Raw genomic sequence first — 27,095 nt, 5'->3', positions numbered from 1 at the left:
GACTTTAGCTCTTTGGTTACAAATACCCAGTTTTCCCCAAAGTGAGGTTTGTGGTACCATCGGGGGAACATAAAATTTACCCCACTTATAAATCAATACATGGTCTTAGTGTCAGGCCTATTGCTAAGCCAAATAAGAGCAAAGGAGAAATCCTAAACCACCACAGTAGAGACATGGAAACACATCGACACTCCTTAGATATAAGTGCAGTTCACCAAAGATGCCCTTCATTTAAAAAAGTGGCCATTCTCATCTTCCACGGTCAAACAGTAGTCCAACATAATCAAAGTGTGATTTTAACTTCCTTCAGGAATTCTCAATCAAAACATTAGTCAAGTCCTTTATAAAGACCATCATCCAGCACAGCACACAAATCGTCAAAACTAAAAATCTGTGATAAACAAATATCTGTAATTAATGATATTGATATACAATAATCAGAGTGCTGGGTTTCATGTCTGGGTTTCAAGTGCTGGGTTTCATGTCAGTAATTGTGTAGTGTAAAAATCCTACAGTCAAATCTCATTAATACTGTTCAAGAGGGGGACACGCACAAAGTCATGCGATCCTTTCATTGTCAGGTTTTATCGCAGTCACGCCTCCATTAACACTTTGAAAAAGGACCATCCACCAGCACCATCATTTTGGAGCTAAGAGCCACAGATGCTTCCTCGTGGCCGACACAAACCTTTGGGGGAGAGGGGGGGGGGGCTGCTGAGGCTTACGCTTAGATTAGCCTGGAGTTGCGAAGGAACTGGATAAGGACTTTGTAAATGAAGGTGTATTGTGAGATGGTCTGCACCATCATCATGCGTTGCTGCCGGAGCATGTTCAGGACGGTCGGGACGTCCAGCATCTGGAGGAAAGAGGGGGAAACAGGACACAGACACTTTAAAAAAGGAGTATGTTATTGGATTTGTTCAGGGGCCTCTTGAGCTAAACCAGGGATGGGCAACTTTGATGGGGGTGGGAACCACAAAAAATTGGCCTCCTCTTGACAGTACAATTCTATTTTGCCATGGGTTGTAGAGAACATGTACTAGTTTTAAGGCAAGTTCGCGGCAATTCTATACATTTTGCCATGAGGGGGGGTGAGATTTAGCGAATTTATAGCTATCAATGCAATTCTACTCATTTTTCCATGGGGCGGAGAGAAAAATTAGCTTTTTTACAGCTAATTTCCTGTAATTCTATCAATTTTGCCATAGGGTATAGAGAAATGTTTACAGTTTTTAATAGATCTAATTGAGACTAACAAAATCAATGGGGGCCCCCCGGACGGTAATTTGACCGTGATAAAACGTTTAGATAGCTGGCCCTAAACTAACTTAGCAATAAAAAATTCTTAGCCGACATGGGCTAATTGACTATCACGGACTGCTGACATAAGAGAAAAACTGCTGATGCACAACCAAATTTCGAAATTGCACTTTGTGTATTTTACTAGTCTAACTTGCAACAGTAAGTTAATGAAATCAAATTATTATTTTGGGGGGGAAATTGATCCAAGGGCCTTAAAAAGGGGGTCCCTTGAGCCGGCAGTTGCCCATCCCTGATCTAAACTGACCAATGCCTGCATTACTGATGGAATAGACTAGGGTTCAAGCCTGGCGACATGATTCACACTGTCCTAACATAAAACAAAGAGAAGCATGAACCCTTACAGAATGTTTTAGAAGTTCTACATAGCTCAGCAATGTAATGGCAATCTGCAGATCCCACTATATAGCCCAGTACTGTAATGGTAATATACATAGACGTGCGCTTGTTTTTTTACCTCGTTGTGTTCCAGACAGGCGATCATAATCTCAGTGAGTATGACCACCCCGGTGCGGCCCACTCCAGCACTACAGTGGACCAGCACGGGTAGGTTGGTGTTCTTTGGGTCGCTGGTGCTGTTGGTGTGTCTCCTCACTGACTGGATCTCCTCCAGGTACGCTGGGTAAAAAAAAATAGATAAATGATTTATTATATTAACCAAACTCTTAATGAAAAAAGAGGATTTTACAACAAAGTGCCAATTAATCACCCCTTCAAATTAGACTGGAACTGCCTTCTTGACCTTTCCCTTGGAATATAGATTGACAATCTTAAAGCGAATTCCTGGTTTGAATACACGTTACATCTAGATTTCAACCGATCCACTCACAGAGGAAGCCTTTGAAGTCCTCGGGGCAGCCGTGGTCGGGCCAGTCTGTGTACTGCAGGTGCCATACGGTGCGCTCATGGCCTGTCAGCAGGTGTTTGATCTTCAGGCCCGTGGTGGCATAGCAGCCCGAGTCCGTCCTGAAGCGCGTAGTGATCTTAAAGCGTCCGTATGTCACCGTGTTGTGGCGAGAGCCCAGCCGTGGCCAGTAGCGGAAACTCTTTTCCCTGCCACCCTCCTGCAAAGGGGGTTAGAGGAAAAGGTTAAAAGGTTAGCCAGAAGGATTGAGCTGAGATACCTGCTACAGAAAGGTCAAAGGGTCATGTTACTGCTAGATCTGAGGACATTCAATAACAACTTACACTTCTGACAGACAAAGATCAGTTTAACAAACACACACACCTCTTCAGCTGTAACCATGGCGATGATGGCCACACCCTGCTCCCACACCATTTGCCAGAAGTCCAGACAGGTGTTCGAAAGAGGGCCCTGGGAGGCGATGTAGCTCCACTCGTCTCCACCCACCGTAATCTAGGAAAAGCCAGAGGAGAGATATGGTTAGTGACCCCATCTAAAGCCACAGCAGGTATGCATGCATGCTGCTCATTACCCTACCCAGCCCTGGGGAAGGAATGATTATCAAGGAGACTGCATCTGTCTGCACAGATGCCTGAGCCATCAGCAGTAATCTGGAATGAAGAGCATTTATATGAATGTTGTTTTTTAGGATGTGACAGTCAACAGTTGGAGGTAGTAACTTAACATCCAGCACTTATTACTGTGCTGAGGACTACTTCTGTCAGTAATAAAGCCCTTCTGTGGGGAAAAACCTATTCTGATTGGCTGGCTCCCCAGTGGGTGGGTCTGGCTGCCAAGTGGGTGGGTCTCTGCCCTCCCAGACCCACCCAAGACTGCACCCCTGCCCAGACATGTAAAATCCATAGATTAGGGCCTCATTCATTTATTTCAATTGGCTGATTTCCTTATATGAAATATACCTCAGTCTTTGAAGTTGTTGCACATTGCATTTATATTTTTGTTCAGTATATTTTGGCACCTGATGTGTCAAACCTACACCACATAACCTTCTTGTTGTTCCCATGCACCATCAGTAAGTTAACATACAAGACCCTGAAAATACCTTACATTCTGACTAAGTATGATTGATTACATCTGAAAATATTAGGGATAACAAAAGTGACTGCACCCTGATTAATCCCAGAGCTGAGAGAAAAAGTGACACTCATGAGTTCAGACTAATAACAGATCAACCAAGAGAGAAATATTCAGGTGCCCCTGGATTCAGCGTGTCCATCACAGACCTGCAGGTGAAGGTGACTCCTGCCACAGAGGGAGGGAAGGTGACACTGACCTGTAACAGCACTGACTGACATTACCACCTACACCTGGTACAAGAATGTACAACCTCTGGATCAAGCCTTTAGATCAGGTCACACTCTACAGACAGTTACTGCTGTGCTATAAAATGCCACAGAGATCTCCACTCTCCTGAAGTGGCTGCCATGTGTTTTCTTTGTCAGAGAGTTTTTTCATTCATTTCTGCTGGGGAGTGGAGCTCCTGCTAAAGTGAACAAGAGTTAGATAGTGACACTGACCTGTAGCACCACCTACACTCTGACTGACATTACCAACGCCACCTACACCTGGTACAAGAACGGATAATAAGAAGAGAATTACCTCAGAGCCAGGACTGAAGGGCTATGGCACAAAACCAATCGTAGGCCTCACACCTCTACTTTCATATTGACCTATGTGGGATGTTTTCTACATTCAACTTTAGCCTAAGTTCATCTTTTTCTTTCTGGATGTTAATAAAAATAAAAAGTAAAACTCTATATTGATTCATTTATTACAGTAATGGGATGTTTTCAAAGTTCAAGATTATGCTTCTGTTCTTTCTCCATGGGATTCACTATTTCCAGATTTATCACTGGGTAATGTACTCTACATGGAAAATATTGACGACATATTAAAAAGCTATTTTTGCTTTTCGACCAAGTTGCTCTTAACTTAAATGGTTTAGGTTTGTGCGTTCACATTTGTTTTTATGACACAGTTTATATTACATTGTGATTTAAGGTCAAAATCCTGTTTGAAATAAACATTTTAGAGAATATATTTAAGCATATGGTGTATGTAGTCTGTTTAACATTACCCTGATGTGCGAGGCGTTGATGTAGCCTGTGTTGTTCTCCTTGGTGGGCACCAGCTCCACACGCGTGTCGTCGTAGGGCAGCACATCCTGGAAGCGATTCCTCTCGCCGCTCTCCGGCAGCTGGGCGATGCTGCAGTCGCCTGTCGGACGCCGCTTGGCCACCTGCTCGTACTCTGTGAACACCATGCCCTGCTCCATGCGCTGCTCCAGCACCTTACACTAAGAGAAACAGAGTAAGACACATTGGATTGATCAGCTTCTAGACATGAAACGGGTATGGAGTTGAAAAGCTATAGCTTTGTGTGTGCAAGAAGAAAGTACATTTTCCTGATGGTTAGAAACATGTAGTAGCAGTATATGTTGTGCATGAGAAGGAAACATATCAGCCATTGGTGAAATGTGATTAAGCTCGACACTACATATTACTTAACATAGTGTATCAGTCTAACACGTGCAGGAGTTTCTACTAAAACAGATAAACATCAGCATTTACTTGGTAGACCTGCTCTCCTATTTATTTACGTCACCAGTATCACTCAACGCCTTTGTTCTGTTTAAACTACTGTACTGTTTGGATCTCCATAAATAAAGTCTTATATAAATCATGATGTAAAACACAACCCTTTGTTCTGTTTAAACTACTGTACTGTTTGGATCTCCATAAATAAAGTCTTATATAAATCATGATGTAAAACACAACCCTTTGTTCTGTTTAAACTACTGTACTGTTTGGATCTCCATAAATAAAGTCTTATATAAATCATGATGTAAAACACAACCCTTTGTTCTGTTTAAACTACGGTACTGTTTGGATCTCCATAAATAAAGTCTTATATAAATCATGATGTAAAACACAACCCTTTGAATACAGGTGACATGGATTTACAATAGATGTTAGAAAACTCCCAACAGCAATTCTTTTAGACAACTTTTACTCTGCCTGCTTGATCACCTGGTAATCGAAACCACTTACACATCCCAAGTAAACTATGCAAAGCAGTGAGGAGCCGTGTCTGTTTCTTTAAGGGCTGGGTTTTATTTCTTATGTTCCCACCTACAAGCATGGCATTGTTATTTAAATCAGAAACACCTGCAAAGACTGAGCCAAATAGCTTTTCGTCTTAGCCTACACTGAGCTATAGGGGGTGAAAACTTGTTATCCATTGGATAATAAGTCAATTTCACTTATTTCTGCATTAGTCTGTATTAAATATATACACACAGAGTACAAAACATTAGGAACACCGGCTCTTTCCACAACAGACTGCCCAGGTGAAAGCTATGATCCCTTATTGATGTCATCTGTTAAATGCACTTCAATCAGTGTAGATGAAAGAGAGGAGACAGGCTAAAGAACGATAAGCCTAAAGAACGATAAGCCTAGAGACAATTGAGATACGGATTGTGTATGCGAGCCATTCAGCGTGTGAATGGGCAAGACAAAAGATTTAAGTGCCTTTGAACAGGGTATAGTAGTAGGTGTCAAGAACTGCAATGCTTTCGACACCATGCCCCAACAAATTAAGTCTGTTCTGAGGGCAAATGAAGGTGTTCCTAATGTTTTGTACTCATGACAGTGCGGCTTGGTTGGGTTGTGTTTCGGAGGACGCATGGCTTTCGACCTTCGTCTCTCCCGAGCCCGTACGGGAGTTGTAGCGATGAGACAAGATAGTAACTACTAACAATTGGATACCACGAAATTGAGGAGAAAAGGGGGTACATTTTATTTTTAATAATTAATTAAAAATTGCAAGCCGAGATCTACTGGTCTGATTTTTTTAAAGCCTATGCAAGATTAACCTATTAAAAACAATACCGTAGCAATGAGGTTTTTGGAGTAGGCTATAGGCCCAATACATCATCAATGCATATTGGCTATGCTTGTTGTTCGGACCATTTTCGGTTTTTGTATTACTTGAGGCACAGCTGAGTGAGCATACATTTAAATAATTAGCTTTTTATTTTACTGGGCTGATGGTCCCTGCATCTGATGGTCAGCGGAAGGGGAGAGAGTAGCAGACTGAGGGTCCGCCTCTCACCGTCCGTCCTTTCCTCTACTGACACTGACCAAAAAAGGACACCGTCTTCCAGCTGATAGTGAAACTCGAGTCACACCGCATTATTTCTGCCTCATGCACAAATTCATGTTGCTACTCCTATGAACAGTGAAAGTGAAATATTTATAGATATTAAAAGATAATAACCAGCTGATAGTGAAACTCGAGTCACACCGCATTATTTCTGCCTCATGCACAAATTCATGTTGCTACTCCTATGAACATTCCCCATTTGTTGATCTTTCTCCACTCAATGTGGAATTCACCACAACGTCCTATCCTACCCCCAATTAGTAAATATGTATAAGTAGCCTGGGTCATTCTTCTGAGGTGGAAACGTAACCATTTTGCTCTAGTGCAGGAATTACGCCGAATTAGGGGACGCATTGCTCCCTGGTGGGCACCTTTAAACTAGTCTAGAGCATTGACCACTGCTAGTGCCTACCCTCTCGTCGTTGGAGGCCTTCTCAGGTTGGTCCTTGCCTCCCTCGTGCATGGGCAGCCTGGACAGGGTCAGGCCGTTGAGTGCCGCCACCTTCAGGGGACCCATCTTCTTCAGCTCAGCCCGCTTCTTCATGCCCTGTTGTGACGGAGGACAGAGAGAGAGGTAGAAGGGAGAGAGAAAGAGTGAGTATGGCTGAAGTTGACCGAATGTCTAACGAAGTTAGGGGAGGAGCAGTTATGGCTCAGCCTGGTTTGGTGCCGTATTTTCCCATGGAATGCGACCGAACCAGCTACTGAGGTCGCCTTGCAACATTCCTTTCAGTTACAGGTGCACATGGTGTCATCGTGAATCGGTCTCCCAACCACCATGAAACTACACAAAATACCCCTGCATTGGTGGGTCAGTGAGTTTAGGAGTGATTGTGAGGTCACAGGTTTAGTCACCTGACCAACAGATAGTTTGTTTTTTAAATGTATTTAACTAGGCAAGTCAGTTAAGAACAAATTCTTATTTACAATGACGGTCTACCCCAGCCAAACCCTAATCTGGACGACGCTGGGCCAATTGTGCGTCGCCCTACGGCAGTCCCAATCACAGCCGGTTGTGATACAGCCTGGAATCAAACCAAACCCTGTAGTGACACCTCTAGCACTCCACTCGGGAGGTTGAAATGAACATGGCCAACTTATGGCCTTTGGTATATTCCACTATTGTGTTGTGTGACAGTCCGTGATGGGAATGTGAGACATTTTAGCGAAGAGGAAAAATGTATCTTAATTAACTGACAGAAATTAAAAATAGTCTCCAAGACAATGAGATTGGGCTGTTCCTTGAACAATGAAAGACACACTGACACGTCTAGTCAAACTTAGTAGTCAAATTTGCTTTTAAAAAACAATTCTAAATACACAGGCATGTTTGGGCAGCGAGTAAGGCAGTGGAGACTGGGGCTACTATGGCAGAGGAGAGGGTGTATGACTCACGGCAGGAGGCAGGCCATCAATGGGTTTCTTCCCAGCAGGAACGTCTGACACAGGCCTCTTCTTGATGAAATCCTTCTTGGTCTTCGGTTTGTTCTGCCCACTGATGTCACTATCCGACATCGAGGGCACCATCCTGCCAGTCTGTCCGCCCTCAAACAGGTACAGTGACTCCGCCTCCTGGATCAGTGGGTGCACCTGATAGGCCGGGAGACCAGACAGGACAGGGTCAAGGAAGGCGCCAATGGGATATGCGGGCGGGGGCTCCAGGGGAATCTGTCCCAGATTGGTTAGAAGCTGCTGCGGGTCAGGCCCGGACAATAGTGCATCGTGGGATTGGGGTGTGTGGCGTCCGCTCTCATCCTCAAACTCCTCTTCCTCGCTGCTGTGCACCAGCATGGTGGCGTCTGACAGGGACTTCTTGTGGCCGTAGCGAACGTCCTCTTTCCCCTCCCCCCCGTCCTCTGACTTGGTCCGCTCCAGGAACACGTTGAGCTGGGAGCCTGAGGAGCCATGAGGGACCAGATGGGGGGTGTCTGCGGCTGAGGCAGATACAGTCCTTTCCTTGACTCTCATACCCTCCAGGCTGTAAGCCAGGCCGGCAATCTCGATGGAGTTGCGTTTGTGTGCGTTGTGTTGGTGGGGGTGGTGTTGTGGGGGTCCAGCCAAGAACAGGGGCTCGGATACCTCCTGCAGGGAGTGGGCTACAGGCAAACTGTCCTCCTGGAAGGTCTGGACCGAGTGGTGCACGCGCCGCGTAATGATCAGGTCCGGGTTGCTGCTGCTCACATACAGGTGGCGAGACAGGTCCGGCGTGCTGTTGGCGGGCCGTGGGTGGGCACCGTATGGGTAGGGGGGTGGAGGGCGGTACACTTGGGTCCTCATGATATTGGCTGCAGGATATTCCTGCGCCTGCTGCAGTTGGACGTTTGTCAGCTCGGGCACACTAACCGCCCCCACCACCGGCCTCCTCTCTGTGGGGTAGGGGTACGGCGAGGGGCTGTGGAAGCTGGAGTTGAGGTGGAAAGGGTAGTGGTGGTGCGCTCCTCCTCCACCATGCTCTCCTCTGATCTCCGGCTGGCTGTAGACCAGGGGGTCCGGCCTGCTGTAGGCATACGAGTTCCCAATGTTCAGGTTCCTCATGGAGTGGCTCTGGCGGTGCTCGTGGCCATGCACCATCCCTCCTCCACTTCCCCGGTTCTTCTGCCTCATGACCGTCTCGTAGTCCGGGGTGGCACGGTAAGAGGGGGGGATGAGTGCGCTGTGGCGGTGCGAGGGCACGTAGTCGGGCCGGGTGATGTCACTTCCTGTGATGGAGGGGTTGGAGGACATGGGCGAGGGCTGCATGTAGTGCTGGGGGTTGGTGAGGGAGCTGGTGCTGTGGGCGCTGTACACGCTGCCGTTACGCAGCCGCCCGTTCCCACCGCCGCTGTTGCCGTACTCGAGTGGTGAGCGGTCCAGGCTGGTCTGAGAGTGGTAGTAGTAGCCGTGCTGACTGTTCATGTACAGGTTGTCTGAAAGAAAGGACAAAGACAAGGTATTTGAGAACTACAGGCATAGGAAGAACAGACCCTTTAATCTAAGCATTGTTGCATGACTAAGCAGTGAGCGGACATTCACCTTCCTCTCTTTGGTCATTAGGGCTCAGATAGATGCATGGTGCATGATGGTGGTTGAAACACCAGTGATCCTGGTGAGGTCAGGCCTAACTTTATAAGTACCTTGTGAGGATGTGTAAGGCTCAGTGAAGTGACCATTGTAGTGCATCTGTGGCGGGGGCAACATGTAGGGCGGGGGCTTTGGCTGCACAGAGAGAGAGAGAGAGAGAGAGAGATCAACCAACACGATTTAGTTACTGCACACTTGATCTTCATGCAGCGCAACAACATGGAATTCCACACAAATCTAATAGTGTGCTGAAGCACTGGCCAGAGTCTGACGTTTGTCATGTTCTGCGCTCCACCGGCCATAGCTTAGAGGGAGAGAGTGTGTGTACACGTGTGTGTGCAGTTCACTGGCAGCATACCAGAGACATCCTGGTGGAGGATCGGCGTCTCACTGGGTTCACAGCGGTTGGCTGGGTTTGGCTGAGAACAGGAACACAAAAACAAAACACAGGTCGTAAAAACAAAAAGGCTTTCTTTCAAGTTGAAAGGGACTCGGGGGGTAGTAGTTTTAAGGAGGCTGAATAGCTCAGATCACCTCTTCTCTGTTAAATTAAATCTCCCATTATCGCAGTGAAAGATACAATATCCAGGAGAGAACTCCTTTTCTTAAGATTGGTTTTTATTTGTATACGTCTTTCTTCGCCCAAACATTGAAAACATAAAAAAGGTGGTGATGAAAGGATTGGTGTCATTTGAATGTAGCTAGGGTGTTTTGTAGGGCTCTGGTTGGTTTTCAGGGGAGGCTCTCTGAAGAGACCTGTACTATGGGCGGTGGCTGCGGACAGCATTGCTCACCCCTTGTTAGAAGGCAGAAAAGGAAAGCGAGGAAAGGAAAGAGTGAGAATGGACTTCTGGGAGCCCTCAGAAGGCGAAGGGGGGTCAGACTCCTCTCTGGAGAGAGGAGGAGAGGGGACAGGAATGAGGAGAGAACACACACACACACAGGAACAGGGCTAGATTCCTTAAGAGAGACACTTACAGGCTGCTCTTGTTAATCTTATAAAACTTGTGCCTGGCCAGACACATCCGGCACACATATTTGGAGGTTTCCAGGTCTTCCTGTAGAGGGAAAAGAAAACATCCACAGCGTTAGACATTCAGTACACTGGTGGTGGTGTTCTACTCATTCACCTACTCAAATAGAACTGCATGGGGCTTTAGCCAGCGGTTGTTGACGCTATACGCATGTGGCATGGTTACCGCGATACAAGCACACATACACAAGATCACATGTTTATCTAGAAAGGTCAATACACATTCACACAGCATGCACTGTGAGAGCATAGAACGCCAGTGCATGTGTGGGACAATGTGTATAATGGGAAGAGGATAATTGCGGTGCGTGGTGGTGGTGGTTTGAGACTCACAGTCTGGAACTGCACGCTCTCCTCTTTGTTGGTCAGCTCCAGGGCAAAGAAGGACTTATTGTGAGTCATGTTGTTAATTTCATTCCACCTACACAGTACATTAAAACACGGGAGCATGAGGCAGTGTCAGTGGTCACAAAACTTCAGTTTCTGCAGCCTGCTGTGGGAGGGGAGTGACGTTAATAGAAACCATATCTGAGTCAATAGTTAGAGAAGTGTCTACATTCAACACTCTCAGTAGCATTTGGATTGGGATATTCTACACAAAATGAGACTTCCCTAGGGGGAAAATTGAAGTCATGTGACCTGATCAGAGGCCTAGAGTTTCTCCTTGCCAGGTCACATGGTCAGAAAAAAAAAATCCCTGACCCCAACTATAGAACATACCATCTGATCCAAAATAGCCAGAGACGACCATGCCATCTAAGAATAGTAGCTAGCTGTGGACTGAACCAGACTCAATATGCTGAGTCATTGGATCTAACACAATTACTGCTTCATGTACACAAATAGCAGACAGGATTTTATTCAGACAGCTCATATTTAGAAGCGGAACATATTGTAGGCCTGGGGAAATACTGTAAAAAATGCATATAAAAATAAACTAAATTCTTTCCTGTCTTACTTGAATACAAGGGGTGGCCTGCCGTTTTTGTGCTTGACAAAAATGCCATCCAGACAGGCCCCAAGGAGGATATCAGTGCCTTGGCTGTCCTGTGGGGATGGGAAGAGAGAAGAGGATTAAATGGAAGAACTATAGCTAATGAAAAATGTGGACCTCACTGGGCTTTTTTGTCCTCTGTACTGGGGGCGGGGGTCTATATTTATACTTCTATGAATATATTCCAGAAGATCAGCACCTGCATCTGCTGAATTTTGAACTGAAAAACCATCTGTCCCTTGATTCATGTCTTCACACATACATCATGTTGAACAATAGGAGGTATTGATAGAAAGTCAATAGGACTGGATAGCAATGTAGTAGTGCAGTAAGGCTTTGGTGGAGTAGGTACTGTAGGTTGGTGTAGCTGTGTTCACCTTGGCTGGGGTACTCTCCTGGCCATAGCCCTCCATCTTCTCCACCTCCTGCATGTACAACATCTCAGCCTCTGGGGCAGGCAACCCCCTGAGAGAAACACACACAGCAATATAAGTTAACATAAACAATACATGTCCAAAGCAGACAGACACACCAACACCCATTAACCAGCACAGACAGAGTACACAGACAAACCCACACATACTTAGGTCACATTCTGAAACAAGATTCATGACATGACACCCAGGGCTCCAGACTAACATTTTCCCCTGTTGGCACTGGTGCCACTAACTCTTTCAGTTGGTGGCACCAACCCATGATTTCGCTCCGTGACACAATAGAAGAAATAAGGAATCCTCTTATAAAGTCATTCAAAGTGCTTTATTAAAAAGGTGTACTAGACTACTGTTTGAGATTTTATTCAAGAAATAAGTTGTTTCATCTAACATGTCTATGCAGGAATAATGCATGATTCCAGCTAATTTTGGGATGATAAATTAGGTTATCGTTATATTACTGTTAAAATAGGGCCCCATCATTTTGAGGGTTTCAGCATGGTAGCTGTTGAAACCCTATTGTATTTATAGCAGTTGATTATTATTTTCCTTCTGCCGATTGGTGATAAAAATGCATATTCTTGTGAGATGGTAAGGCCGAGGTCAGGAGGTTGCAACTTTGCATGATGGTAAAGGAGCAAGGGCCACACTATCATGCAATGCCATATGGCCACATGGTGGCACTAACAAGTGATTGAATATGCAAACTTTTAAAATCTCACACCCTTCATCCTGTTTGAGCTAGAGTCCTGAAATTCCGTAGATAGGTCCCTCTCCACACAAGGAACAAGTGTGCCTCAAGGACCCACAAGGTCCACCATGATGGATTTTCTGCCATTTAGAATTGTGAGAAAAACGGTTCACTTAAAAACACTACTTATCTGGCACCAAATGACTGATCTGCACAAAACATGGCATCGATGGAGCAAGCAAGCAGTCACAAATGAGTTTTTTTCCAGGATAGCATCTCAAGCATTGGCTACTGAACAATAAAGAAATCACGTGGGCGTGGTCTGGCACAAATGCATTTAACTCCGACACAGATATTCACATTGTAACTCAATTTGGTACACATCACAAACACTGTCAAGACTCAACATATCTAAGCACATTCAGCTCAACCACACAGTAGCGCTATAATGGGCACGTTTATATTCGCTTGATCGGATTGACTCAGAGTGGTGAAATTTGGCACACATGCTCAGGGATATGAGCCTGGTTAACCTGTTAAGTATGGTTCAGTTTGGCTCCATGGTGGTGCTGTTGGAAATAAAAAAAAATCATTCATGCACACTCATTGGCTAATAGCAAACATATTGTTTGAGCAAAAGTCTTGAAAAATCGATCGGACCAGTGGTGCTGTAGAAGAATACATTTGAAAGTTGTAAACATCCTTCAAAATATATCAAACGGATATTACACTGCATGATCAGTTTGATTTTGAGTTCTGATATTTGGCAAGTGTGGTAAACAGGACAGAAGTAATTCATCTTAGGGCAATGTGCCCAATTACTCCTGATGGTGACACAGTGGGCCCATTGCTGAACCCTGTCTTTTGTTCAATAAAGATACATTTGTCTACATGTACTAACTTTTTGGGGGGCGTATTGACTAACTGAATGTGGAAACTACAAACACATTAGCTAGATCGCTAACTCTAAACATAATAGCCACTGTTGTAAGCTACGTATTAATCTAAAAGGTTTTTTTTAAATGTAAAAAAACACACAAAACGTTGCTGTGGTAGCCTTCTACTCAATGGAGTCCCATGCACTTGCAATGGACAATGCACATATGCCATATATGTCTTGTGCGCCATATCAAATATTTTGGTTGTAAAATAGTTTCTATAGAGCTCCATTATCAGAAAAAAATATATATATATGCCTACAGAAAGCTGAGAAACTCTTCTCTTCAACAGTGACGAAAGTAGTTGCTTCCAAGACTGTATTTTTCCCGCAATTGAGTTAAATGATATTGCCTACAATCTGAGCACGTGGAGAGGGAGTGAGTCGCTCGCTCTTCACAGCAGCAAGCTCCATCGGAACAGGCACAGATACTTTCATTACAGGAACCACAAGGATTGGGGCCGTCCCCGACAAAAAAACAATATTATTTGACCAAGAGTTCTGTTCTTTTGACCAATCGGTTGGTTGCTAATTTAGTTGCTGAAGTGGCAACATAAATTACAGCAATTTCTGACTGAAAAGTTTAGGAAAAACATTCCCATTTCCCTCATCCCTTGCTCCATTTGTGTGACACATGTACGCATTGCATGCACGTGACCAATACGGCCTGACCTATTGCATATCATAATCACGTCAATAAACAAACTCAACACCGTTACACGTGTGACAGCAGAATTTATCCAGAAGACGTGACAAAAACAAAACGGGGAAAGTTTACTGGTTAAATCAGGAAGTAAAGGGGAAGTCAGATGTGTGGAATAAATTTCACTAGTTGTGGAAAATATTGGCGTTCAAGAACAAAAATAAGGTAAAGCGCAAGCATATTATGTGTGCCAAACAGGTGCTGTTAGATTAGAATATCCTTTTTCTGACCGTTTGGAACAATGTAAACACAAAATACAATTGCAAGCCTACCAGAGAGTCCGTTGTAACACGTTTGTTTTTGTAAAGCCTTTATTACAACAAAGACTAAAAACAGTCGCATTCATTGGTGAATGCAATTTGCGAAATGGAATAGTTTAGGCCTAATTATTGTTTACGTGAATTATTTAAATGGTCGCTTTGTTATTTTAAAACTAAAATGCTTGATTGCATTTCAAAATCAGGAATTTCCCTTCTAGGCAGAGTTGAAGAAAAAGCCATATCTCAGACTGGCTAATAAAAATTAAATATTAAGATGGAGAACAGACACTGGACTTTTGAACGGTAGTGTAATATGGACGATTTATAAAGCCAGGCACATTTATCAGTTAGGCTATTGATTATAGACCTAATTAGGTTGGGGTTTCCTCTCTCCTCACTTGTTTAGACAAACAGATGTCTAAAAAAAAGTTAAAGGGCTGTTTTCTTGCCTCCTAACTCCGTTGCTGCCTCTGCCGCATTGTTCAACACCAATATGCTGGTTAATTTTGCTATTATGCACATTGCAACATGGTCTAGGAAAAGGCGCTAATTCAGTGCACTAATGCGTTTCAAAACAGCGGACAATGACTACTATCCGCGGGACAAAACGCATTGGTTATAAAATAATATATTTTTTATTTGTTTTGCACAACTGTTCTTACGTAATATAACCATATACAGTTTCAGTATCACATTTCTTAGACTGATGGACTGTCATCCCCACAGCCTCCACAATGGATCAGTCCACTCGGACAGCCTCCTGGGGGGAGGGGGGGAGCATTGCATGTGACAAATTATTCACTAAACCTCAACTAAATCTTGTAATGAATAATGTGGAAATTGAGCGAGTTAAGGGGACTAAACTACTTGGAGTAACCCTGGATTGTAAACTGTCATGGTCAAAACTTATTGATCGGGAGAGGTCTGTCCAGAATAAAGCTAACATTAATATGCATGTCAATCTCTCCTGGCTCAAAGTAAAGGAGAGATCGACTTAATCACTTCTTGTACTTGTGAAAAGTATAGACATGTTAAATGCACCGTCTGTTTAAACTACTAGCACCCATGCAAAAACAGATAAAAATACACCTTATGGAACAGCGTGGTATGTGAAGACACCCCCACACAGACATACACCATAACATACACACATGTACACATGGATTTTGTGCCGGAGGGCACACACTTAATGTGTTGTGAAATGTATTGTAATGTTTTTAAAATTGCTTTAATTTTGCTAGACCCCAGGAAGAGAAGCTGCTGCCTTGGCAGGAAATACTGGGGACGCATAATAAATACAAATACAAATGTAGAATGTGCAGCTCGTACCCATGCAACCAATTAAAACATTTACTCACACAGCCAAGTCAAATGGTAGCAAAATGCATCGAAATGGTCACAGTCTGGAGCCCTGACAACCCTTCTCAAACTGAAAGTGTCAGTCTAGTTCAACCACCAGCAAGATCAGCTGCTGCTATGTGCTATCCCCCATCATCTCCATCTTCTGTTCATCTGTGTCACTGCACTTCGAATTACACACAAAGCAGTGAAACCATTTCATACACACCAACATTGAGGCAAGCATCAACTCCTCACCTCAACTACAGAACCCCCCCAACCGGACACCTCCCTCCCCTGTAGCTGGGGCCCAAAACAGCTTTTTCCATCTATCTATCCAGTTCATATGGGGGGTGAGCAGAAGGCTGGAAACCTGCAGGTTGGGATGGACGGAATGAAAACCAGCTGGCCTTGGAGGTGGCTTGGTGCCAGGCCGGCCCTGGCTCGGGGCTTTTCATCCATCTGCCTGACTGTAAATTAGAGTTGAGGACCCCTGGTCAGATGGGTTTATTTTCAGCCTGCTGAGGCCAGATGAGAAAGAAGCACCATGGACTGTCCCACTGCATGGATCGAACCTGGACTCAATTAAAAGGCCCTGCGAATGCCAGCCTCAGAAGATGTGAAGGGGGGTTCCTGTGGAGAATATAAGGCATGTCTTCTTTTCCACAGATGGAAAATCTGATGTGGGAACATCTGAAGATTTCTCACCTGTAGTTCTGGTAAAGCACAGCCACTTTCTGAGTGGCCTCTTCCAGTACTCTCTCATCCTGGATCCAGCCCTATGAATAGATGGGGAAATCTAGATTACATTGTGCACATTAATGATGACTATAGATCGTAAAACAAGAAATTTGAGATGCAAAGCCATAGAGAAAAGAAAGAAACGGCTTACGATAGGAAAGAGCACAAACTTCTGAAGAAACTCCTGCGAATCGTAACGATTGAAGTCTCCGAAGTCAGCTGAAACAGAAAATAATAAAATACAATCGCAATTTTAGTACACTGGGTGAATACATATAACACTACAGTAATATTTTTCCTAGCAGTGAATACAAGTGAAAACCTTAAATAGGTAAAAGTCTAATGTGTCTATTTCTGCAGTTAGTGCGAGGCAGACAAAGCGTCTATGGATTTTCAGAATGGTGTGATGCTTATTTTAGAAAAGCAGGGGGACCCGTGTGTTATGACACGGGATTGCTTTAACGTCTGAAACTGTAGTGGTCCAACGTTAACAGCAATCTCTTTCTGCACGCCAGCTATGTTCACAGCTATGTTCAGTATCCCAGGCATTAGCCATGCTAGCTACGGCTCTACCGGCCAGGCCCCCACAAACCCTAACCCCAGCAGCTAAGTAAAAATAGACAATGTCCAACATCTTCCAAGCAAAAACCAAAAGCAAACTTAGCAGGGCTTTTTTAAGTAAACAAATAGAGGTTTCTTAAAGCTTTTAGTATTACTGGGATGCTATTTTGATCTAGCTTGCTATGCAGTTTGGACAGCAATAGTTTGGACCTGGGTTGCACCAGTAAGTGATCTCAGTTGCTGTGCAATGTTAACACCTAGGCCAGTAACTTGCACTGCCTGATATAACTTTGCCAGTAATGTTTGAGATTCTTCTGGCTGTGCAAAAGTGGGAGTCCAGAAATGTCAAGCTGGAGACTCATGCAAAGGGAGTTTACACTCCCTGAGCCTGGCCAGTTTATAAGTTGGTTTGGGCTTGATGTTGCTTGTTAAGTGTCCTACATTAACAGACTTGTGAAAAGCTCAATAAACCCAAAATAAAGTGCTCGACTCAGCATTTATACAAACAAGGTTACTTAGGATTGTAGAAAATGGCCTTACGTTTGTACAATGAGACATCAATGATGTTCTCTTGAATAGCAAATGAAAATATTCAAGTTTAAAATTCAAATTTTCCCTAGGTATGCTTTGAAATCATATGACACATCTGACGAGTCCCGAGCTGAGATTCAGTAATGATCCGCGAAACCATACTCTTAACAACTTCACTCCTGTTGCATTGGTGTACTGTCACCAGCTTTAGGTTCAATAAAGCATGAGCAGTGGAATTTACAACAGGTCATGACATCCGTGTGCGAGTGTGGTGCAAAACACTTGCTGTGGCCACCTATGGCAGGACCTGACCTGTCACCACAGTTTGAACAGGTGGCGATCCTCAGTCACCCCATCAGTAGATAAGTGTGTACGGAGTTTAATTTCCCGTTGTTGCATTCAGAGCCAGTGTTCAGTATTCACATTACCTTGCACTGCCAAGCCAGCCAGGCGGATGGCCTGTTCTATAGAGCAAGGGATTCGGCCTTCGAGAACATCCTTCTTCAACTGGAGATAATACTGATATCTGTAGGGAGGTAGAGGAAGTTGGTTAATCTCAAGGTGTGGACAGAAGACAAACATGACTTGGTTTGACACCTCCATTCAAAATCAGTCAGTGAGAGATGTGATGTCATACTGTAGTGGGTGCCAACACAGAAAGAACAGTGGTTACTGGACTGAGTTGCTCAATGCTCAGTACGTGTTATGGCATACGGAGTATGGCAAATCCTGTAGCATGAAGGATACACATGCATTACATTCCACTACTTTTGACTGATCCAATAGGAATGGATAGATTAAATCAATTTGGTGGGAACTGTGGGGCTTAGAGTTAACCAAGAAATGCATGAAGGAGACAACATTTTGGCATGAGAAGCAACCTGAATGAGTGTCTGGTGTCCCTCTGTGTTAAGCGGATATCTGACCTAGTGATCTCCTGCTGCAGTTGGCCTACGGTGGGCACATAGAAGACCACGCCGAAGTAGACGGTGGGCTCCAGGCCATACTTGTCCAGCTGCTTCTTCAGGGGCTTCTCCAGATCGATCCAACGCTGCTGGTTCTGCTTGTTGAAGTACCATAGGCTGAAGTACGTTATCTGGTGGGGGGAGGAAATGAAAAGTGGGGCTTTAAATCGGGGAAACAGGAAGCAGTCTATTGAAAGAAGAGGCGATTGTGAAATCGTTACTTGTTAATGAAATGACAGTAATATGGTATTTTGGTTTACAATGACAATAGCTTAGGTTAAATTAACTACTTCTCTGATAGAGTTCAGTGTGTCAAATCGGAGGGTATGCTGTCCGGACCTCTGGCAGTCTCTGGGGGTGCCACAGGGTTCAATTCTTGGACCGACTCTCTTCTCTGTATACAATGAGGTCGCTCTTGCTGCTGGTGAGTCTCTGATCCACCTCTACGTAGACGACACCATTCTGTATACTTCTGGCCCTTCTTTGGACACTGTGTTAACAACCCTCCAGGCAAGCTTCAATGCCATACAACTCTCCTTCCGTGGCCTCCAATTGCTCTTAAATACAAGTAAAACTAAATGCATGCTCTTCAACCGATCGCTACCTGCACCTGCCTGCCTGTCCAACATCACTACTCTGGACGGCTCTGACTTAGAATACGTGGACAACTACAAATACTTAGGTGTCTGGTTAAACTCTCCTTCCAGACCCATATCAAACATCTCCAATCCAAAGTTAAATCTAGAATTGGCTTCCTATTTCGCAACAAAGCATCCTTCACTCATGCTGCCAAACATACCCTTGTAAAACTGACCATCCTACCAATCCTCGACTTTGGCGATGTCATTTACAAAATAGCCTCCAATACCCTACTCAACAAATTGGATGCAGTCTATCACAGTGCTATCCGTCTTGTCACCAAAGCCCCATATACTACCCACCATTGCGACCTGTACGCTCTCGTTGGCTGGCCCTCGCTTCATACTCGTCGCCAAACCCACTGGCTCCATGTCATCTACAAGACCCTGCTAGGTAAAGTCCCCCCTTATCTCAGCTCGCTGGTCACCATAGCATCTCCCACCTGTAGCACACGCTCCAGCAGGTATATCTCTCTAGTCACCCCCAAAACCAATTCTTTCTTTGGCCGCCTCTCCTTCCAGTTCTCTGCTGCCAATGACTGGAACGAACTACAAAAATATCTGAAACTGGAAACACTTCTCCCTCACTAGCTTTAAGCACCAACTGTCAGAGAAGCTCACAGATTACTGCACCTGTACATAGCCCACCTATAATTTAGCCCAAACAACTACCTCTTTCCCTACTGTATTTAATTAATTTATTTATTTAGCTCCTTTGCACCCCATTATTTTTATTTCTACTTTGCACATTCTTCCATTGCAAATCTACCATTCCAGTGTTTTACTTGCTATATTCTATTTACTTTGCCACCATGGCTTTTTTGTTGTTGTTGCCTTTACCTCCCTTATCTCACCTCATTTGCTCACATCGTATATAGACTTGTTTATACTGTATGTTTGTTTTACTCCATGTGTAACTCTGTGTCGTTGTGTGTGTCAAACTGCTTTGCTTTATCTTGGCCAGGTCGCAATTGTAAATGAGAACTTGTTCTCAACTTGCCTACCTGGTTAAATAAAGGTGAAATAAAAAAATAAAATAAAAATTACCTAGGTTAAATTACCTACGCTAAATTATAGAATACTTAACATGTTTGTGCTTCCTTCATAAACATGGCGATACTACTACACATAGCTTGTATTCATCTGAAACATGAATGTTGACCCACAGGCCCAAAGTAAAGTTAAAGGTTCCTGTGCTGCTGCCACTCCCTGTCCAGTCTTGTGACTGTCTGCTGGGGTGGAGCAGTGTGCATCACACAATGAACAGTGGTTCTGGAGTTGACCTGTATTGTTTATGATGAAGGGAGTCTGGCCACAAGGCTCACAGCGTGATTGCTCTGACTACAATCATACCATTGCTAACCCATTTACAACATCTGAATGTCTATTTGAAGCGTTGGAATTTATATCAGAAATCACTGCTAGGCAATTTAAACCCTCCCCTATTGCAAACAGTTCACACAAAGTCCATGGTAAAGATCATCAACGTCTGTGAGAGAATCAAGACTTTCCAACAAAGAGCATAGTCTAGAGATTCTCTGATGGCAAAAGTCAGGCCAAAACATAGGCTACTAGTCTACAGAATAAAAGCATTTCTATCTTTTATATATTGCATGGTAACAGATCCTTCAACGATCAGTGTCCTTTGCTATATAGGGCCCTATAAAATCTGTAATTTCTTGGGCCTGATACCATTAAGTTTTTCCCCAAATTCAGTTCTCTATTTTGTTTTAAGCTAAAAATAATAAAAAACACCATTTGAATAGAAAAACAAAATTGTATGTTCAAAGTCCACAATATAACTTAAACCATGAGACCACTTCTGGGGTCTGGGAAAAGTCTAAAGAAATGTAGACTTTTTGGTTGTAGTTACCGAGAGAAGTTTCTGTAGCGCTCATGTGATTGCAGTTGTCTATTCTTCCAATCAATCGACTGGTCTACATTTTTTTTTAAATGTGTATTTTCCATTTATAGACCCACCCTATGTGTTTTAATAAAATCAACTATATGCACTGAGCGATGCTTTAAAACTTATTGTGGCTGCAGGGGCAGTAGAGTAGCTTGGATGAAAAGGTGTCCAGAGGTGCCCAGAGTAAACTTCCTGCTCCTCAGTCCCAGTTGCTAATATATGCATATTATTATTAGTATTGGATAGAAAACACTGAAGTTTCTAAATCTGTTTGAATGATGTCTGTGAGTATAACAGAACTCATATGGCAGGCAAAAACCTGAGAAAAAAAAATCCAACCAGGAAGTGGAAAATCTGGGGTTGGTCAATTTTCAACTCAGCCCCTATTGAAGTTACAGTGGGATATTGGTCATCTTGCACTTCCTAAGGCTTTCACTAGATGTCAATCGTCTTTAGAAACTTGTTTGAGGCTTCTACTGTGAAGTGGGGCCGAATGAGAGTGGATTGAATCAGAGGTCTGGCAGCAGTCACGCGCATTTCACATGAGAGGTATCTCCCGTTCCTTTGCTTTTCTGAAGACAAAAGAATTCTCCGGTTGGAAAATTATTGACGATTTGTGTTAAAAACATCCTAAAGATTGTTTCCATACATTGTTTGACAAGTTTCTACGTTCTGCAACTAGTGAACGCGCTTCGTGAGTTTTGATTTGTTTACCAAACGCGCTAACAAAAGTCACTATTTGGACATAAATGGACATTATCGAACAAATCAAACATTTATTGTGGACCTGGGATTCCTGGGAGTGCATTCTGATGAAGATCAAAGGTAAGTGAATATTTATAATGTTATTTCTGACTTCTGTTGACTCCAACATAGCGGATATATGCATTTGTTCTCTGAGCGCTGTTCTCAGATTATAGCATGGTTAGCTTTTTCCGTAAAGCTTTTTTTAAATCTGACACAGCGGTTGCATTAAGGAGAAGTATAGCTTTAATTCAATGTATAACACTTGTATTTTCATCAACATTTATGATTAGTATTTCTGTAAATTGATGTGGCTCTGCAAATTTACCAGATGTTTTTGGAACTACTGAACATAACGCACCCAATGTATACTGAGATTTATTTTATTTTAATATGAACTTTACCGAACAAAACATACATGTATTGTGTAACATGAAGTCCTATGAGTGTCATCTGATGAAGATCAAAGGTTAGTGAATAATTTTCTCTCTATTTATGCTTTTTGTGACTCCTCTCTTTGGCTGGAAAAATGGCTGTGTTTTTCTGTGGCTTGGCTCTGACCTAACAATTGTTTGTGGTGCTTTTGCTGTAAAGCCTATTTGAAATCAGACACTGTGGTGGGATTAACAACAAGATTACCTTTAAAATGGTATGAGATACTTGTATGCTTGAGGAATTTTAATTACGAGATTTCTGTTGTTTTGAATTTGGCGCCCTGCACTTTCACTGGCTGTTGTCATATCGATCCCATAAACGGGATTTCAGCCCTAAGAATTAAGGGCACTGTTTGATGAAATAATTAAGACAAATGACTCAAGGAAGGAGACAGAGATCAAGACAACCAAAATAACAAAAACCTGTACGCAGATTCTGCCGTTACACTCCTGAAGTTGCCGGTAGGCTACACAAACCTGTTTCATGTCAAGTGCCAATTTATCTTACCATTTCTACATGCCAGTTCTGGTTTTAATATGCACAGTCTCAAACGGTTACATTTAATTTTTAATAATGTCTTCGCATCTCATAACCATTGTCATGTTGTTAATGAAAATTTGAACTAAATGAAAATTATACAAATCTAAAAGTAACTTCTATTGCCAACTATGTAGAAATATCCAATATAAAGTCAACAAATAAAAACATTGCAGACTGCAGGTAGAAAATATCCTATGAATCACATTGGCTACACATGGCGTGTCTGCAAGGAACTTGAAACATTGTATCATCTTGGTCTGGTGCTAGCAAACTAACAACACTGTATACATATTCTGGGCCCTCAGTTTCCCGGGTCAGACACAGCTGTAGGCTTTTTGAGCAAGGGATAAGAAATAATCAGGCTGGCCTATTTTATGAAGTTTCCACTGGATCAGAGCATTGTTGTTTTATTTTGCAGAGTAGTTATTGAGCTGTAAAGATTTTTCAAATAGTCTACACTGAGGAACTATTGTCAATGGATGTAAAAACAGACTGTTTATTTGCTGTTTGAGATTAATAAAAAATTACTTTGAGATGCTCCACAGCTCATTAGTTGTGGTGGGTTAAGACAATCAGAAATACTATCAGATACCCAAATGGGCACATTTATAGCCCTACATTTGCGCGCAGTCCAAGTAGCCTATGCCTACTTCTATGCGTAATCAGGTGTGCGTCCTTACTCAACATTGACAGGAGGGCTCCAAACAAAAGACGATTAATAAATTGGCAAAACTCCTAAGTATAGCATAGGTTTTTGAGCTCTGCAAACAATGTGACCACTCTGACAATGAGAACAGTAAAAGACTGTCAAAATAATAATATATTGAATACATTAACAGAAATGACAATAACCAAACAAACATTGTAGATTGTCTCAGCCTCCAGTATTTATGCTGCAGTAGTTAATGTGTCGGGGGGCTGGGGTCAGTTTGTTATATCTGGAGTACCTCTCCTGTCCTATTCGGTGTCCTGTGTGAATCTAAGTGTGCGTTCTCTAATTCTCTCTTTCTCTCTCTCTCTCTCAGAGGACCTGAGCCCTAGGACCATGCACCAGGACTACCTGACATGATGACTCCTTGCTGTCCCCAGTCCACCTGGCCGTGCTGCTGCTCCAGTTTCAACTGTTCTGCCTTATTATTATTCGACCATGCTGGTCATTTATGAACATTTGAACATCTTGGCCATGTTCTGTTATAATCTCCACCCGGCACAGCCAGAAGAGGACTGGCCACCCCACATAGCCTGGTTCCTCTAGGTTTCTTCCTAGGTTTTGGCCTTTCTAGGGAGTTTTTCCTAGCCACCGTGCTTCTACACCTGCATTGCTTGCTGTTTGGGGTTTTAGGCTGGGTTTCTGTACAGCACTTTGAGATATCAGCTGATGTACGAAGGGCTATATAAATAAATTTGATTTGATTTGATTTGAGATTAGAAATTATGAGAATTAACGGTAAATGTACTGGTGATAGTGGTGTGCCATCCCCGCGGCCTCCACAATGGATTAGTCCACTGAGCCTATCGACCAAACAATTTACCAGTCGACTAAATGGGATTAGCCATTAAAAAAAATGGCCACTGGATTTATGTTAAATAATCATGATATAAATTCTGCCAGGTATGCTTAGGCTACTTTATAGCTAACATTTAATTGAGTTTTTTTGGAAAGCCTTTCCATCCTTACCAGAAGATGAGTATCATTAGCATCATCGTTAATGGCTACACAAAGTATAGACATACACAAGCACCGAATTAAAAACACAATAATTTCTTTATGCGGATTCTGGAATATTCACATGAAACTCTATTGCCAATTAGAGGGAAACCTAGCTACCGAGTCTGATTCAGATGCATATTGAATCACAGCACAGGTGTGTCCACTGTGTCCACAGCAGAGGTGGGTCCACTTGAGCAGTGCATGCATGGCCTACGTGATTGAAGAATGACTAGGTCAATGTGGAATGCCTTTGGCTGAAACAAATGATTCTTTTCCATAACCTCAAGACAATAGGATAGGTTCTAGTTTTCTGATTGTTTTATAATGACAGGACTATCAGGTAGGCTGTTGGAGAACAGATCATAGACCATGATAACTTTAACCTAAATGGCCACTCACTTGAGAAGAGTAATCACAAACAAAACGACAACCATCAGTGTCAGTCATCTTGAGCATACATACCTCTCGTAACTCGAGTCTCTGTGCAACTGCCTCCAAACATTCCTGGCCGGTGCTCTCCACAGAAAGAGTAAACTCAACAAATTCACCATTGAGCAGCTGAATGCGTGTGACCAGACAGCTCTTGCTTGAGACAGTATACCTTCGAGTTCTTTTGAGTTTTAAGCCGAATGGCAAGGGCATGTTTCAAAGTCCTTTGGCAAGGAGTATTTCCTTGATCCAGAAATATATGTCCCGTTGTCTCTAAACTTTGCCCATCAAAAATGTAGTGGATAAGAGGCCATCCATGAGTTGGATACATGTATCCCTGTGAAAACAGAAAGAGAAAAATTGTTATGAGACAATATAAATGATTTCTTCATTCCAGATAACATTTTCAAGACAAACATAACAAGCAGTATTATACTATATGACATGTTATTCAGAATCACCAACTTTGGTTCTAGAGAGCAACAGTGTGTGCAGGCTTTTGTTCCAACCCAGCACTAACACACCTGATTTTAATGTTCAACATTGATAAGTTGATTCAGTTATGTAGTGTGCTTGGCTGGAACAAAAGCCTGCAATCCCTGACCACCGGCAGAGGTAACCAATCTCAGAACATAAAACAGATGCCCTTTATGAAACAACCCATCTTATTGGTAATCCACTTAGCTAACTAGACAGGGAGCATCTAATTTCTTGGTGCAAATCAGACAGTCGAGTGATTATTGAATGAGCTGCAAATAACTCTGTACCAGTAGCTTGCTAATGGTTCTCCATCCCAAAGTTATCTGTAGGACACTTCCATTACACTGGAATGACAGATCAAAATTGAATGTTGATAGACAGTGCATTGGGCTCCAGTCCAGATTTAACTAGTAAACTAAAGTTGTTTGTTACAAAAGACATCAACGACTTTTACTAACCAATAGCCAAGCCAATATACTAGATGAATGTACAATACATGATATATTGTAGAGACGGACAGTCTCCATCAGATATGAGCATATTTTTTTACGTTAGTTAGTCCAGCTAGCAAAGTCAGGTGGCTAACTAGCCGTGTTAATTTAGTTAGCTAACGTTAGCTCATTAACGCCATCAAGTTGAAGCAACAAATGACTTCGGGTTACATGAAAAATAAACAAAACACTACTTTAAACAAAGCTAGCTATACGGTTATGAAAAAGAGATACTCCCCAAAAAGCCTAAACATAGAACCAAAGACAGTACAGTACGTTTAAAAACTATCCAGTAAGTTACTTCATGGTTTCCCAAGCTCGGTCCTGCCACCATCCTCCGACTGCACGTTTTGTGTTGTGTCCTAGTACCACACAGTTGATCCAAATAACCAACTCATCATCAAACTTTGATTATTTCAATCAGCTATGTAGTGGTAGGGCAAAAGTTTGGGAAAGCCTGCAGTACACTAACTTTAGCTAATTAGCTTGCAGGCTAGCATAGCTAACGTCGTCAGCGTCAAAATGGGCTCTCCATCACCATAACAAAATCCCTGCAAATGGCCAGATAGTTGACATTAGCATCTTTACCTTATTGATGTCCGCCAAAAGCAAATTAGTCCATTTGTAAATTGTGCATATCCAAAGCTGCCGCCAGTCATTATAGGTGATAGTTATGTCAAATATCGAAAAGGTTTAGTTTGGAAGCTGCATTACAGAAAACCAACTCAGCTAACGACGTGCTTCACTTCCTGCCGAAAGAGCAACAAGTGTGTATGAATCTCTACATCCGCGGATCTATATTATCCTCTTTTTTACACAACCGTTTTCCTATTATGTTGATTTACATAGACAAACAAAACTATGAACATTTACATTAAATATAATATTTTCTTCAGGTCCTGTATGAGTTTCAACGGTTGTATTTCTTTATAAAAGTTTGAGTAGTTCTTCAACAGCGGCGTGATACACGGCAGATTTAGAGGCAATGACATCAGACAGCTGGAATGCCAGGCAGGGAAAATGACAAGAATGAGACAGCTGCCACCCTGCTTACGACG

The 27,095-nt window shown here is 42.9% G+C and overlaps 1 protein-coding gene across 2 annotated transcripts; it reads right to left on the bottom strand.

Moving 5' to 3' along the window:
- Positions 1-326: 326 nt before the first annotated feature.
- On the bottom strand, positions 327-27,095 carry LOC112261613 (protein tyrosine phosphatase non-receptor type 21). Of its 2 annotated transcripts, XM_024437071.2 has the most exons (20): positions 26,626-27,095; positions 25,100-25,403; positions 18,622-18,791; positions 18,124-18,221; positions 16,755-16,822; positions 16,571-16,641; positions 11,877-11,964; positions 11,464-11,552; positions 10,839-10,926; positions 10,451-10,530; positions 10,267-10,362; positions 9,831-9,891; positions 9,526-9,607; positions 7,808-9,318; positions 6,825-6,959; positions 4,323-4,541; positions 2,549-2,677; positions 2,150-2,384; positions 1,778-1,938; positions 327-856 (listed from the first exon to the last, which is right to left on the bottom strand). In XM_024437071.2, the coding sequence occupies exons 2-20, from the start codon at positions 25,277-25,279 to the stop codon at positions 728-730; spliced, it is 3,690 nt and encodes a 1,229-aa protein (XP_024292839.1). In that variant the 5' UTR covers positions 25,280-25,403; positions 26,626-27,095; the 3' UTR covers positions 327-727. The 2 variants fall into 2 exon arrangements, with proteins under 2 accessions (XP_024292839.1, XP_024292840.1); XM_024437072.2 differs by lacking the exon at positions 10,267-10,362 and having other exon boundaries at positions 26,626-27,092.

Source organism: Oncorhynchus tshawytscha, linkage group LG11 (genome assembly GCF_018296145.1).
Source record: "Oncorhynchus tshawytscha isolate Ot180627B linkage group LG11, Otsh_v2.0, whole genome shotgun sequence".
NCBI lineage: Eukaryota > Metazoa > Chordata > Actinopteri > Salmoniformes > Salmonidae > Oncorhynchus > Oncorhynchus tshawytscha.
The sequence above is the reverse complement of the archived record's forward strand: the minus strand, read 5'-3'. Positions and strand labels throughout refer to the sequence as shown.

Bases quoted from the DNA above. Each gene is read 5' to 3' on its own strand.
- LOC112261613 (XM_024437071.2), bottom strand. From the start codon at position 25,279: ATGCCCTTGCCATTCGGCTTAAAACTCAAAAGAACTCGAAGGTATACT. The intron at 9,608-9,830 runs GTATGCTGCCAG...CTCTCTGTGCAG, and splicing joins CCTCCACCAGGATGTCTCTG to CCAAAGCCCCCGCCCTACAT. The intron at 4,542-6,824 runs GTAGGCACTAGC...TGTTTCTCTTAG, and splicing joins AGGCCTCCAACGACGAGAGG to TGTAAGGTGCTGGAGCAGCG.